General features: G+C 47.5%; 1 protein-coding gene and 1 non-coding gene across 4 annotated transcripts in view; one reads left to right on the forward strand and one right to left on the reverse strand.

Annotated features, from left to right (window-relative positions):
• The window catches only part of ALDH2 (aldehyde dehydrogenase 2 family member), a 44,967-nt gene that overhangs the window by 16,318 nt on the left and 14,530 nt on the right, over positions 1-14,119 (forward strand). For 2 of the 3 annotated variants that reach the window (XM_049101813.1, XM_025473984.3), the window contains exons 2-9: positions 1,355-1,459; positions 2,676-2,816; positions 3,905-3,984; positions 6,180-6,291; positions 6,818-6,946; positions 7,386-7,499; positions 10,130-10,232; positions 10,826-11,010. In XM_049101813.1, coding sequence (XP_048957770.1) covers positions 1,355-1,459; positions 2,676-2,816; positions 3,905-3,984; positions 6,180-6,291; positions 6,818-6,946; positions 7,386-7,499; positions 10,130-10,232; positions 10,826-11,010 — 969 coding nt within the window. The remainder of the gene's footprint in view (positions 1-1,354; positions 1,460-2,675; positions 2,817-3,904; positions 3,985-6,179; positions 6,292-6,817; positions 6,947-7,385; positions 7,500-10,129; positions 10,233-10,825; positions 11,011-14,119) is intronic. The other variant, XM_049101814.1, reaches the window with a different exon arrangement.
• Positions 13,793-13,896, reverse strand: LOC112677054 (U6 spliceosomal RNA). The gene has a single exon (XR_003146823.1). It is a non-coding gene; the product is annotated as a U6 spliceosomal RNA (small nuclear RNA).

Raw genomic sequence — 14,119 nt, forward strand, 5'->3', positions numbered from 1 at the left:
TGGATAAGGATCTTTTCTCTGAGTGAATGAAGGGGCTTCCGTCTCCCTGGCATTGGCCTAATTAAATCAGTGTACAGTCTCTCTCCAGACCTGGTTGCTGTTAATCCTCACAACAGCAACAGCAATGATTGCTGCCAGGTGCTGAACTGAGGCCTTCACAGGACTCACCCTCCTCTCTCATCCATCTACTAGCCCTTCCTTCTTGGTTTTCAGGTAACTCTGGCCACTTTTGTTTTTTCTCAAATGCACTAGACTTATTCCTATCCCAGGGCCTTTGCACTTGCTCTTGTTGCTGCCTCAACTGTTAATCCTTCCACTTTTCCTGTTTTTGGTTTCTTGTCATCAGTCAGGACTTGAGTGAAATATCTACTTATCAGAGAGACCCTCCCAACCATCCTATCTAAAGTTCTTTATCTTCCCCTACTTTAGTAGTCTCTGTGGATCCCGTTTTCCTTCTTTGTACCTACCACTGCAATCTGTCTTGTGTATTTGATTGCTTCTCTACTGTCTGTATCCACCAGAACAGAACACCAGGTCCATGAGAGACAAAGGTCCTTACTGGCTTTAGTTTCTACAGTGTCTTTAGCCTTAGAACAGTGCCTGGCCTATCGCAGATGTTCACTCCATATTTACTGAATGGTAAAAGAATAATCTGACTCCTTTCTCACAACAACACTGTACAGTGGTGTGGCAGAGGAGAGATGATTGCAAATTTTTTACTGCTCCTCCCAAGGAGTAGTGGAGGCTCCCCCCACCCCCTCCCCTGCGATCTGGACTGGGCCTGTGACTCGCACTGATCAGTGGAAGAAATGAGGTCGTGTGACTTCAGAAGCTGGATCTTAGGAAGCCTTTCAGCTTCTGCCTGAGTCTCTTGGAACACTCTCTGGGGAAGCCAGCTGTCCTAGGAGAAAGCTGACTAGCCTGAGTCTGCCATACAGCCAGGAGGCCCAAGCAGACATGTGGTGCAGAAGCTCTCTTGCCCATCCAGGGCATCTCTGCTCTGTGAGCCCAGGCAAGCCCTGTGCAGCTGAGCCCAATCAATGGATGCAATTGTGAGAGAATAATGAATCATTTAAGCCACTGAGTTTTGACATCTTATACAACAATATGGATAAATGGATATGGTAGGTACATTCTCTTCATTTCTCAGATCAACAAGAACAAGGTCAAATGACTTACCCAAGGTTGCTTGGCAGACTGGGCATTTGAACTTGGTAGTCTCCAGGGCTGGGGCTTTAAACCTCATGCCACATTCCTCTGAGGCTAATTCACATTGTGATTTTTTAATTTATATTGCTGGTTGTCATTGTTGGGTTGAGAGCCGATCTAAGAACTTTCTTCCTTCTCGTTGTAGATCTTCATAAACAATGAGTGGCACGATGCTGTTAGCAAGAAAACGTTCCCCACCATCAATCCATCCACTGGAGAAGTCATCTGTCAGGTAGCTGAAGGAGATAAGGTGAGAACTGGTGATCTCCCTTAGGGCGGGAACAGGCAAGGATGGTTTCATTTTTTACTTTATATGTTTTTATGTGGTTCAAACTTTGCCGTGTGCATTACTTTCATGACTCAAAATGCCAATGAATATCTTTTGAGTAAATGAATCAACAGAAACTCTTCCTTCAGGCAAAGGTACTAGATTATACCCAGGTTCAGTCATTCAGACAGCTGTGGAATTGTAGACTTGCAACTGAATTTGGGACATCTAATCCAGTCTGTCGTTTCTAGTCCTAGAAGGTAGGTCAGAGAAGGGAGGTACACACCTAGATAGAGGAATCTTGTGGACTAGAATTTGGTCTCCTAAGATCTAGCCTGGTGTTGGTAGTATATTCTATTGGAATTGTACATACTTGCAGGACGTCCAGGTGGCTCTGTTGGTTGAACGTCTGACTCTTGGTTTCGGTTCAGGTCATGATCTCAGGGTCCCCTGAGCTCTATACTCACTGGGCAGTCTGCTTGGGGTTCTCTCTTTCTCCCTCTGCCCCAACTCATGCTCACTCCCTCTCTAAAATAAATAAATAAATTTTTAAAAAGAAGAGGCACTGGAAATAATTTAAGAATGGTCCTTGACCTCTGCTTTAAGACAGTTTTCTATATTCGTGTATAAAGCCCTGCTCCCTCTGCTAAAAGCAAATGTGAATACAGTACTTTTCTGGCTTATAAGGTAGTCTGATGGTAAATATATTTAATATTAATGAAAACCATGCTCCCAAACCTCCTGATACACATCTCCCAATATGAAAAATGCTAGCTGTGATGATTTTACTGCTTCCCCAGAGGAGAGGGAAGGTGGTTAAACCTGTGTTTAGTGGAGACTGCCAGTTATTTTAGAAGGAATGGTTAGGTTCTCTGGGCTTGCTTTCTTACAAAGATGGGGAAAATGGTCAAATTCTAAGCAATGATGCCTGAATGTTTCCCTCTAAAACTCTTTGGGGAATTCTGAAATGAAAATACAGGAACAGAAACTGTCAGGTCCTCATTCTCTTCATAACTCCTGGAAAGGAGAGTCTGAAGCTTGTCAGGCAGAGCCCTTCATGGTGGGGAAGGGGTGTTTGGGGCAGGTTTCCACACGATATTGACTAAAGCCCTGTGGGTGTGCTTGGCAGTGGGGTGAATGATATTTGGAGGCAGTTCTCACTGAGAAGGCCTCAGCTGTCTTGGTGGATGTTTTCCAGGAAGATGTGGACAAGGCAGTAAAGGCTGCCCGGGCTGCCTTCCAGCTAGGTTCACCCTGGCGCCGCATGGACGCATCTGACAGAGGCCGCTTGCTGAACCGCCTGGCAGATCTGATTGAGCGAGACCGGACCTATCTGGCAGTGAGTTTTCAGCCCCCTCCTCTCTCATCCCATGTGGTGAATAGGCTCAGAGCATCCCACAGACAGCCAGGAAGGGGCTGCATGGCTGACATGTAACAGATCAGAATGGCATAGGCCGGACACTTGGGGTACACCGCTATTCCAATTAGAGGAGCCTCTTATTGTCTCCTATGATGGCTAAGAAAGGAGGAGATGGGGGGCAGGGAGGGGTGCTACAATGGGGAGCCTTCCCTGAAACCCCCAGGGATAGACGCCTCCCTCGGAGCCCCTGTGTGTGTGGTGGGCCTTCTCTCTGGCTGCCACAGGCGGAAGAAACCAGGAGGCAAAGCCCTTTTCCCACCACTCCCCAATCCAATCTGCATATAGCAGCCAGAGTGAACCTTCTAGAAGGCAAATTATACCATGGTGCTCCACTCTCAAGTTTTCTATATATCCTTAGGATAATGCCCTATTCCCTCCACATGGTCTACAAGGCCCTGCCTGGTCTGACTCTGTCTCCCAACTAATGACGGGCTGTGGCCCTCACACACAGAGCTCAGCTCACCACCTTTCCCTCAATGGCTTGACTGCCAGGCTTCTTTGAGCCATTGGGGCCTTTGCACATCCTTCTGCTTGGGGTGCTCTTCCCTTGGTCATCATTTTTACCTTCCCCTTTGCCTACTTACCTCCTACATATCCTTCAGATTTTAGCCTAGAGGGAGGGTGTTTCTCAGACTGGGCTGGGCATCTGGGCTTCTCCTTTCTAGCACTCTTAATACTTGTGATAAATGCTTCACGTTATTATTCACTGGCACTTTGCTCTCTCAGCTCTCATGTTTGTCTTTTCTTACCTGCATTTGGCTTAGAGCCAAACCTAGAAAACATGTGCATATGAAATGACCACATGTGAAACTGGTACACCATTCTTCTCCTCACCCCTCATTCTTCCACCTTTGGAGAGGGAGGGGTTTTGGGCCAGAAGTGCCACAGCATTCAGTGGCACAGAGTGGCCATCAGCCCTTCTTGGTCTGTGCTGAGCTTGGGCACCAGTTGTCACCAATCGCTTTGACTCAGTCCTATGCCTGTGCTGACCGTTCTCTTTTTCTCAGGCCTTGGAGACCCTGGATAATGGCAAGCCCTATGTCATCTCTTACCTTGTGGATCTGGACATGGTCCTCAGATGCCTCCGGTATGGGCTCAGGCTTCCTGCTTCTTGTTCTGGCTGCACCACATGGGAGCAGGTGTTGTGGGGGGCGGGGGGGAGCCAGAAATAGAATAATGTAACAGGATTACAGGAGTGGGAGAAACATGTTTGCTGAGACTATCTTATGAGAAAACCCCTCAGTGTCAAAACAGCAAGTTACTCATAAGTGTTTTCTCTTTTTTTCTAGAGGCAGTTTCAGTAATTTTCTGTTAGGTGGAATTTGTCCATTTCATGTAGGTTATCTAATTTGTTGGCTACAATTGTTCATATAGTCTCTTAAAAGCCTTTTTATCTCTGTGCGGTCCGTGGTGATTCTTTTTTTTCACTTCTGATTTCAGCTGTTTGTGTCTTCTGCCTTTTTGTCTTAGTCTAGTGAAAGGTTTGTCAAGTTGGTGAGTTTTCGAAGAACCCCCTTTTGGTTTTGTTGATTTCCTCTGTTGTTTTCCTGGTCTCCCTTTCATCTGCCTCTGCTTTAGTCTTTATTATTTCCTTCTCCTTGCTAGCTTTTGGATTAGCGTAATCAAATGTCTTAATGACCAAGAAATACAGGATGAGGAATAAGAGCTTTGTTAGGGTCCTTTTGGTTGGAGGTAACAAAGACTCGGCTTGACTCAGGCACTGCGGAGACTTAGGGGTCTTAAATCCAGGAGGCCACCAAGCCATACTGTGGCTCCTCTCAGCCCTCTTGCTTCATCTTCTCAGTTTTCCCTGGCTGCCTTTGGGGCCAGTGTGTTTGCTAGAACCTGGCTGCCCCTTGCCTAGGCTTGCTTTTGTATGCATGATCCTACCAGACTACACTGCAACCCCTTAGTCCTAGTGCCAAATTCCTGCCAAATGCCAAATTTTTAATGCCAGAAGCAGGGGCCAAATGCTACCCTCACTGGTTGGCCTCAAGCCTGACCAGCTATGGTTCCGGTGGACAGATCATTGTGTAAATAATGACTGGACTGTTCCCCCTGTGACCCTGTGGACAGAGTTGGAGGGGAAGAAGCAATACCAGAAAAGTAGGGGTTGGACAACATAATGGGTTCTCAACCAGAGTAGTCCTGTCTCCTGGGTGACAATTGACAATGTCTGGAGACACTTTTGATTGTCACAGCCCGAGCGGGGAGGGGGAAGGGGGAGTGCTACTGGTATCTAGTGCATTGAGGCCATAGAGGCTGCTAAAAAGCCTACAGTGCACAGCATGGCCCACAGAGCAAATAATTTTCCAGCCCCGAATGACAGTAGTGCCAAGATTAGATTGCTCTGCGAGGATGCCCCAGGAGAGCAACCTGGTGAAGCTCAGGCTCCATCCTGTGCCTTCCTGAGTTTTAGGAATATGCCTTTGTGCTGATTAAGTAACCATTCTGGGGCCTGCAAAACACAAGTAATACTGACGGGGAGGAAGGAAGCCGGCAGTGCCTTCCCTTGGCTAGATTGGCGACTCCCTAGCTGTTTTTCTCCCCAGGCTCACAGCCCTGTGTTCAAAGCCAGGTCAGCTTGGGGCTCAGACTTGTGTTGCCATCCCAGTCATTTCAGAGCTCTTCCTTTTACCCCACATTTCATCTTTTTCCTTCTCTTGTTTTTCCTACTTCCCTGAAAATTTAACCATTACATACTGGAAACCCATGCTGCTCATTTCTCCCCCACACTCATGTGCTGAGCTTTTCTGTCACCTGTGTCCCTGTGTCTAGGGCTTGGGCCAGGTGAGGATTTGTTTCTGGTGGCTGTTCCCTCAGTCTGACTTTAGGACTCTGCACACAGGAAGTGCTAGCCATTGGATAGGTTTTCACTTCCTTACCAGATTCAACCCGTGGTTCTCAAATGCTAGTCTTGTGGTGCTGGACTGGTTCAACAGTCACAGTTTAATCTGAATGCTTATTAAAAACACCAATTCCTGGGGAATCAGCCTTGGAGCTCCGGATTGAGTAGGTTAGAAGTAGGCACCTTGAATATGGTGTTTTTCACAAGCATCCCAGGTGATTCTGAGGCTTAGAGTTAGTTGACCAGAGTGGATTACTGTGATCCTAGCAGTTACCCAGAAAGTCTTTTCTTGGAATAAGCCAAGAGCAAGGGCAATGATCAGAAAAACTTAATTGGGCCTGTATGAGTCTTCTCTTTCTGCCACGGTTTACAGGGGTCCCTGAAAGTCATGGATTAAGCTTAATTTTTGTTTTTTGGTATTTTTGTTTTTTTAGTTACTATGCTGGCTGGGCTGATAAGTACCATGGGAAAACCATTCCTATCGATGGGGACTTTTTCAGTTATACCCGCCATGAACCTGTCGGGGTGTGCGGGCAGATCATTCCAGTAAGTATTAGCCTCATAATTAACGAATGAAGGTTTATCAGGAGTGCCTTGAGATGCAGCGATCTTGGACAGGCTGATTGCAAAGGTTGGGAGGGTCTGCGGAGTGATGTGGGAAGGTGGCCTGGATGGTGGTTAAAAACACAGGCTTTAACAAAGCCAACCAGTCTGCCGTGTGTGGACTCTGACTTTGGGCGAATCACTTAACCCTGTAAGACTCGGTTTCGTTATCTGAAAAGCAGAAGGGAACATAGCACTCTTAGGGCAGTGGAGAAGGGGAGGAAGGCAGTGGTGGATAAAATGCAACAACATAGCATGGAGCCTACTATGGGAAAAGCTCTAATGAGCATGAGTCATTCTTGTTCTCATCCACCTGCCATGTCCATCTGTCTTAAGCTCACAACTGAGTTGTGAGGGTAGCAGAAGGGGGTCAGAGAAGTCAGTGAGGCTTCTCCTCCCTGGGCTGCCACATCCCCTGGCTGATGCAGCTCTCAGCTTCGATTCTAGGAGAACATGTTGTTTATTGCAGTGGAACTTCCCCCTCCTGATGCAAGCCTGGAAACTGGGCCCAGCTCTGGCGACCGGAAATGTGATTGTGATGAAGGTAGCTGAGCAGACTCCACTCACTGCCCTGTATGTGGCCAACCTGATTAAGGAGGTGTGTGGCTTTGTGTCTGTCTTGATCTCTGAATGCCCTTATACATGCTTGCTCCTTGGGGGTTCTTAGGAGAGGTTTTGGGGGCTCCAAAGTGGGGCAGGTATTTATAGACCAGGGACTGACACCTCCCCATACCTCATCACAGGCCAGCTGAAGTGGCCCCTCTTACCTGTTGTCTACACTGTGCTTCACTGCCAGACCCCTCTGAAAAATGAAAATTGCTCTAGGTGAATGCCACTGGGGAGGGACAACACTCACAGGGACCCCACCAGGTTCTCTGCTGTACCATTTGGAATTTCTGAGCTGTGTCCCACAAGACTGGTGTCTGCTTACCTGGGGCCTGGGCAGGCAGCTTAGCCTTTCTGGGAAGGGTGTGTGTTCTATCTAAGCCTTTGGAGCAGGAGAATGACTCCCAGTGTCCCTGGCTGTTTGCCTACAGGCTGGCTTTCCTCCTGGCGTGGTCAATATTATTCCTGGATTTGGCCCCACAGCTGGGGCTGCCATCGCCTCCCACGAGGATGTGGACAAAGTGGCCTTCACAGGCTCCACCGAGGTAAGGCATCACCAGGACCTCAAGCTTGTGGCACATTTGGCCCTAGTTCCCACTGTCCTCAGAGAACATTGAAGATTAGTCTCTGGGTAATGCATGGAGGGCCTTCCAGGACTGCCTCAGAGTAGCCTGAGTACAAGGCCCTGCATGTGCCAACAGGGACTGTCAGGGTGCAGCCCTCTGTGGGTTGGTTGACACTCTGGCTGCTGTTGTGGGGGGCCAGCATCCCACGTGGAATAAAGAGGCCGAGACCATCTAGAGCCCAGCCTTGCCATTATGATATGGGGTCATTCACTGAGTGTCTTTGGGGTTCCATTTGTTGTCTTTAAAATGAGAGTGGTGGGATGCCTGGGTGGCTCAGTGGTTGAGTATCTGCCTTCAGCCCAGGGCATGATCCTGGAGTCCTGGGATCGAGTCCCACATCGGTCTCCCTGCGTGGAGCCTGCTTCACTCTCTGCCTGTGTCTCTGCCTCTCTCTCTGTGTCTGTCATGAATAAACAAATAAAATCTTAAAAAAAAAAATCTTCTGTTTAAAAAATAAAATGAGGGTGGCAACATCTAGGTGGTGGAGATGGTGTATATGGTGTAGTGGGGAAGATCACATGCTCCGGAGTCTTACTGTTTCAGTGCCATTGACTGGCTGTGAGACCTTGAGCAAGTCACTTAGCCTCCCGAAGCACCTGTCTCCTCTGTAACATGGGGATAGGTGCACCTACCACACAGGATTGGAGCGAGGGCGATGAAGTTTATGACATGATCAGTAAAGTTCTAGCTCAGAGTAAGTACTCAGCAAGGGAATGAATGAGTGAGTGAGGAGTATCATGTGGCTCTGTGCCAGGCCCTGGAGAAACAAGGACAAATAAGATGTCTGGGGATTCCTTTAACATTGTCTCCTTTAGACAGAACATGGAAGACTCCTAACTCTGGGAAACGAACTAGGGGTGGTGGAAGGGGAGGAGGGCGGGGGGTGGGGGTGACTGGGTGGCGGGCACTGAGGGGGGCACTTGACGGGATGAGCACTGGGTGTTATTCTGTATGTTGGCAAATTGAACACCAATAAAAAAATAAATTTATTATTAAAAAAAACAAACACATCATCTCCTTTGAAGCAGGGACAGAATTCCTCCTGAAGAGTGTCCTTTTCCTCTCTTTGAATCCTTTTTTTCTATTTTTTTTTTTTTAAGATTTTATTTGAGAGAGAGATCAGGGGGAGGGGCAGAAGGAGAGGGAGAAGCAGACTCCCCGCTGAGCAGGGAGCCCCATACAGGGCTCAGTCCCAGGACTGTGGGATCATGACTTGAGCTGAAGGTAGATGCTTAACTGACTGAGCCACCCTCTCTCTGAGCACCTGCCTCTCTCTCTCCTTGAATTCTTGGGAGGCCTCATTGCCTGACTTCGGAGAAGGCACACTGAATAACATAATGAACGTGCTCTTCAGACCGTTTCCCCGGAGACAGATACTGCCCATCATTCAGTCTGTGCTCAACGATGGCAGCTCTGGGACAGCAGAACAGAAGCCAAGATAGCACAGTCCCAGCTCTTCCCTTGCTTTTCTTTTCTTTTTTTTTTTTTTTTTTAAAGATTTTATTTATTTATTCATGATAGTCACAAAGAGAGAGACAGAGAGGCAGAGACACAGGCAGAGGGAGAAGCAGGCTCCATGCAGCGAGCCCGACGTGGGATTCGATCCCGGGTCTCCAGGATCGCGCCTCGGGCCAAAGGCAGGCGCCAGACCGCTGCGCCACCCAGGGATCCCTTCCCTTGCTTTTCTATTGCCCAAGTTAATGCCTCAAGGTCATGCTGAGAATCTCACAGAGGGGTGGTTTCCTGACAGAGACAGATACGTTCATTCAGATAGGTTCAGGGCAGCTTTGTGCCAGGCTCTGGGAATAAGGAGGCGACGAACACCCCATCCTTGCCCTCATGGAGTATGCCATGGGCTGGGGACCACACTTAACACTGTGGGAAGTAGGCAGGATCATGGTTTGAACTGGTGACGGACTTACACTGCCCAAGTGTAAACTGTGACTCCACGTTCACCAGCTGTGTGACTTTGGGCAGGTGACTTGGCCACTCTGAGCTGCAGCTCCCACATTCCTAAACCAAGGCGAAGAGTCATGCCTATCTTTGAGGTCATTGCAAGGACCGAACTAAATGAACACAAAGCACTTGGCACAGGGTCTGGTATGCAGGCAGCACTTAGAGCATAGAAGCTACATTGCTCATGTGGTTATGGTCACTGTCATCGTAGAGGCTCGGGGCGGGGGTCAGCAGTGGTAAGTGAATAGCTAGATTTGGTGAAATTCTCCAGGGAGTCATGTAATCCAGCTGCTCCCTCGTGTTGTGGGGTCCTCTCTCTTGTGTCTAAAAGAGTGTCTGGGGGATCCCTGGGTGACTCAGCAGTTTGGCTCCTGCCTTTGGCCCAGGGCACAATCCTGGGGTCCTGGGATCGAGTCCTGTGTCGGGCTCCCGGCATGGAGCCTGCTTCTCCCTCTGCCTGTGTCTCTGCCTCTCTCTCTCACTCTCTGTGTCTATCATGAATAAATAAATAATTAATTAATTTAAAAAATAAAAAAAAAAGAGTTCTTTTTCCTTCCTACTGAGTGCTCTTCTGTGTTCCTGCATGCCCACAGGTTGGCCACCTAGTCCAGGTTGCTGCAGGGAACAGTAACCTCAAGAGAGTGACCCTGGAGCTGGGAGGAAAGAGCCCCAATATCATCATGTCAGATGCAGACAGTAAGTGTTTTGCAGGGAGGAGGTGTGGGTTACAGGCAGCCGTACTGCTATCCATACTGCGGTTCACTTAGGCGAACTTTGGACTCCATGTCTGTGCCACCCCGCCTCCCCTCCATCTTGGCCTCAGGATGAAGGTCAGAGTCTGCAGCAGGGCCCTCCAGCCTGCGTGACCCTCTCTGTCCCCAGTCTCTCCTCTTTGCTCCCCGTCACCCAGCTGGGCTGAGCTACTTAGCTGTCCAGCTGTACTGCATGCTTTGACTTGGCCCAGGCTGCTCCTCTTCCTCATACCCCTTTTCTTGGTCCTGCCGAGGCACCCCGATTTGTCCTTCTCTGACTGCTATGGGCTGGCTGGGTCCTCTGCCACCCTGGTCTCTGTTACCACGGGGGGCTGTGACCTCCTCTCTGTCTGTCTGTCTGTCTGCTGGATGTCCATACCCCAGGAAGGGAGAGATCAGGTCTGTCTTGTTTGGCACTGCCTAGCACCCAGGAGGCACCAGTGCTGTTGGTGCCACAAACAGGTTAAGAGGGTGGGCAGATACTGGGGCCAGGCTCATCCTCCATCTCTTCTCATTGCTGCCTTTCTGCCTCCCCAGTGAACTGGGCCGTAGAGCAGGCCCACTTTGCCCTGTTCTTCAACCAGGGCCAGTGCTGCTGTGCCGGCTCCCGGACCTTTGTGCAAGAAGATGTTTATGCTGAGTTTGTGGAGCGGAGTGTTGCCAGGGCCAAGTCACGTGTAGTTGGGAACCCCTTTGACAGCCAGACTGAGCAGGGGCCACAGGTAAGGTCACCTGCTGCAGATGGGTCTGGGTGTCTGGAGTCAGCATGGAGAAACAGAAAGGGTCTCAGACTCAGAGGCAGGCAGGCTTGGCTTTAAGTCTCAGCTCTGTATGTACCAGCTGTGTGTCCCTGGGAAGCCATGTACCCTTTCTGAGCCAAAGTTCTCTCCTCTGTAATAACCACCTTTCTTAACTCACAGACTGGCTTTGAAGTGGAAATCAATAATGGAAACCAGTTCGTATATTTCATACACATAATAAATATTAGGAATGTCTGTGTAAAAAAGACTGCATGCTTCCTGGACCTTTGGCCATGCATAAAAATGCATCTTCCAGAAGGACACATACTATCTGTTAACTGTGATTCTCTGGGGAGTGGGGCAGAGGCCATGGCATGAGTAGCAGAGGGACTTTACTTTTTTGGGTTTTTTAAAAGACTTTATTTATTTGAGAGAGAGAGCACACATGAGCAAGCAGGCGGTAGAGGGAGAAGGAGAAGCAGACTCCCTGCTGAGTGAGGAGCAGACATGGGGCTTGACCTGAGCTGAAGGCAGACACTTAACTGACAGCCATCCAGGCACCCCGACTTTACTTCACTTTATGCTGTACTGAGATACTTGATTTAAAATATTTTTTTTTTCTTTACCTTGAGCACATACTCATTTTAATCAAAACTACAGTTGGGACTCCTGAGTGGCTCAGCGATTGGGTGCCTGCCTTTGGCTCAGGTTGTGATCCCAGGACCCGGGATCGAGTCCCATATCGGGCTCCCTGCAAGGAGCCTGTTTCTCCCTCTGCCTGTGTCTCTGCCTCTCTCTCAGTCTGTGTTTCCCATGAATAAATAAATAAATCTTAAAAAAAAAATGAAGTCAATAATAATTACAACAAAAAGAAAGATAGTGCCTCTGCCCACCATTTCCTCTCATGTCCTGGGCCTTATTCCAGCATTGTTCTTAGACCCTGCCTGTCCTGGGCTCTTCCTCACAGGGTCCTGTGCTGGCCACCTCCAGCCACCACCTACCCCACTGCAAGAAGCAGAGTCCGCAGGGTCAGGGGTGCTCCCAGGTCCCACCAGTCCCTACATCTACTTTTGGGGCCCTTGGGTGCTTCTCTATAGGCTGTATCCTCCTGAGGGTGTCTGCTACTGGTGTCCACTCCCAGGCTCCAGGGTTGGCCAAGACCAGTCTTTTTTTTTTTTTTTTTTTTTTTTTAGTAGACATTTTTTATAGCAGTTTGGGTTTATAGAAAAATGAGCAGAGAGTACAGAGTTCCCATATACCCCTTCACCCCTTACCCCTCTAGTTACCCAGATTATTAACATTTTGCATTAATGTGCTACATTTGTTATAACTAATGAGCCAATATGATATATTGTTATTAAGTAAAGTCCATAGTTTACTTTAGGGTTCTCTCTTGGTGTTGCATTCTGTGGGTATGGATAAATATATAAAGACATGTATCCACCACCCCATCATACAGGGTAGTTCACTGCCCTGAAATTCCTCTGTGCTCTATCCATTCATCCTTCCCCTACCCCCAAGCCGAGGCTGATCTGTTTACTGTCTCCATAGTTTTGCCTTTTCCAAAATGTCTTCTAGCTGGAACCATACAGTATGTGTAGCCTTTATAGATTGGCTTCGTGTACTTAACAATGTGCATTTAAGTTTCCTCCATGTCTTTTTGTGACTCGATAGCTTATTCCTTTTTATGGCTGAGGAATATACCATTGTATAGACACACCACATTTTCTTTACCTACTTACAGCTGATGGGTACTTGGGTTGTTTCTACTTCTGAATAGTGCTACTTTGAATCCCAACATCTTTTTCTTTTTCATTTTTCTTTGTAGTTTGTGGCTACTTAATTAGTAAAGTAATGTAAACTTGTATAAAATTTTAATTAAACATGTTTAAAGGAAAGAATAAGACCCCCTTGGCTCCCTTCCATGTCCATTCCCCATTAACCATACATACACACAGAGTTACATTTTTGTATGTTTGTTTTTAACAAAAATAGGATTATATAACATAATCTACAAGCTCCCCCCACCTTTACAGAATACCTTAGGCTATCTTTCTGGGTCAGTTCACAAAACTTTTTTTTTTCTCCACTAGGCGCCATGCCCAACAAGAGGCTTGAACTCAAGACCCTGAGATTGAGTCCCATGATCTACCGATTGAGCCAGCCAGGGGCCTCAGATCTGTTATTAACAGGGACATGATATATATTATATACACATACAGTAAATATTTTAGCCAGTCCCTCAACTGATGTATACTTAGAATGGTTTCTGTTTTTTAGTTTTGCAAAGTACTCTCCAGGGCAGCCCAGTGGCTCAGCGGTTTAGTGCCACCTTCGGCCCAGGGCATGATCCTGAAGACCCAGGATCAAGTCCTACGTTGGGTTCTCTGCAGGGAGCCTGCTTCTCCCTCTGCCTGTGTCTCTGCCTCTCTCTCTCTCTCTCTGTTTCTTATGAATAAATAAATAAAATCTTAAAAAAAAACAGAAACAAAAACAAAGTGCTCCCCAGTGAATATCCTTGTTTAGGTCCCTTTGTGACATGTAGAATAAATTCCTAGAAGTTAAATAGCTGGGTCAAAGATCATGAGCATTTCATTTTTTGACCAGTATTAACAAAGTACCTGCCAAAAGGGCTGTACTAGCTTATAGGCCTTTTTTTTTTAATTGAGATACAATGACATTATATTAGTCCTTCTAAGAACATATGGATATTAGGATTTATACAACCTACTCTTGCAGTCAGTATATTTTTTTACCTTTTTTTTTTAATCTGGAATGCTTCATGAATCTGCATGTCGTCCTTGCACAGGGGCCATGTTAACCTCTCTATAATTCCAATTTTAATGTATGTGCTGCCAAAGCAAGCACATGTATTTTCTTCTTTTCTTTTCTTTCCTCACGAGAGACACAGAGAGAGGTAGAGAGAGAAGCAGGCTTCTTGCAGAAAGTCCAATGCAGGACTTGATCCCAGGACCCTGGAATCACAACCTGAGCCAAAGGCAGACGCTCTACCACTGAGCCACACAGGCGCCCCTGAACCTTTTCTTATATTTATTGGCCCTTTGTAGTTCCTTTACTCAGCCTTGCTTAT

This window comes from Canis lupus, chromosome 26 (genome assembly GCF_003254725.2).
Source record: "Canis lupus dingo isolate Sandy chromosome 26, ASM325472v2, whole genome shotgun sequence".
Lineage (NCBI taxonomy): Eukaryota > Metazoa > Chordata > Mammalia > Carnivora > Canidae > Canis > Canis lupus.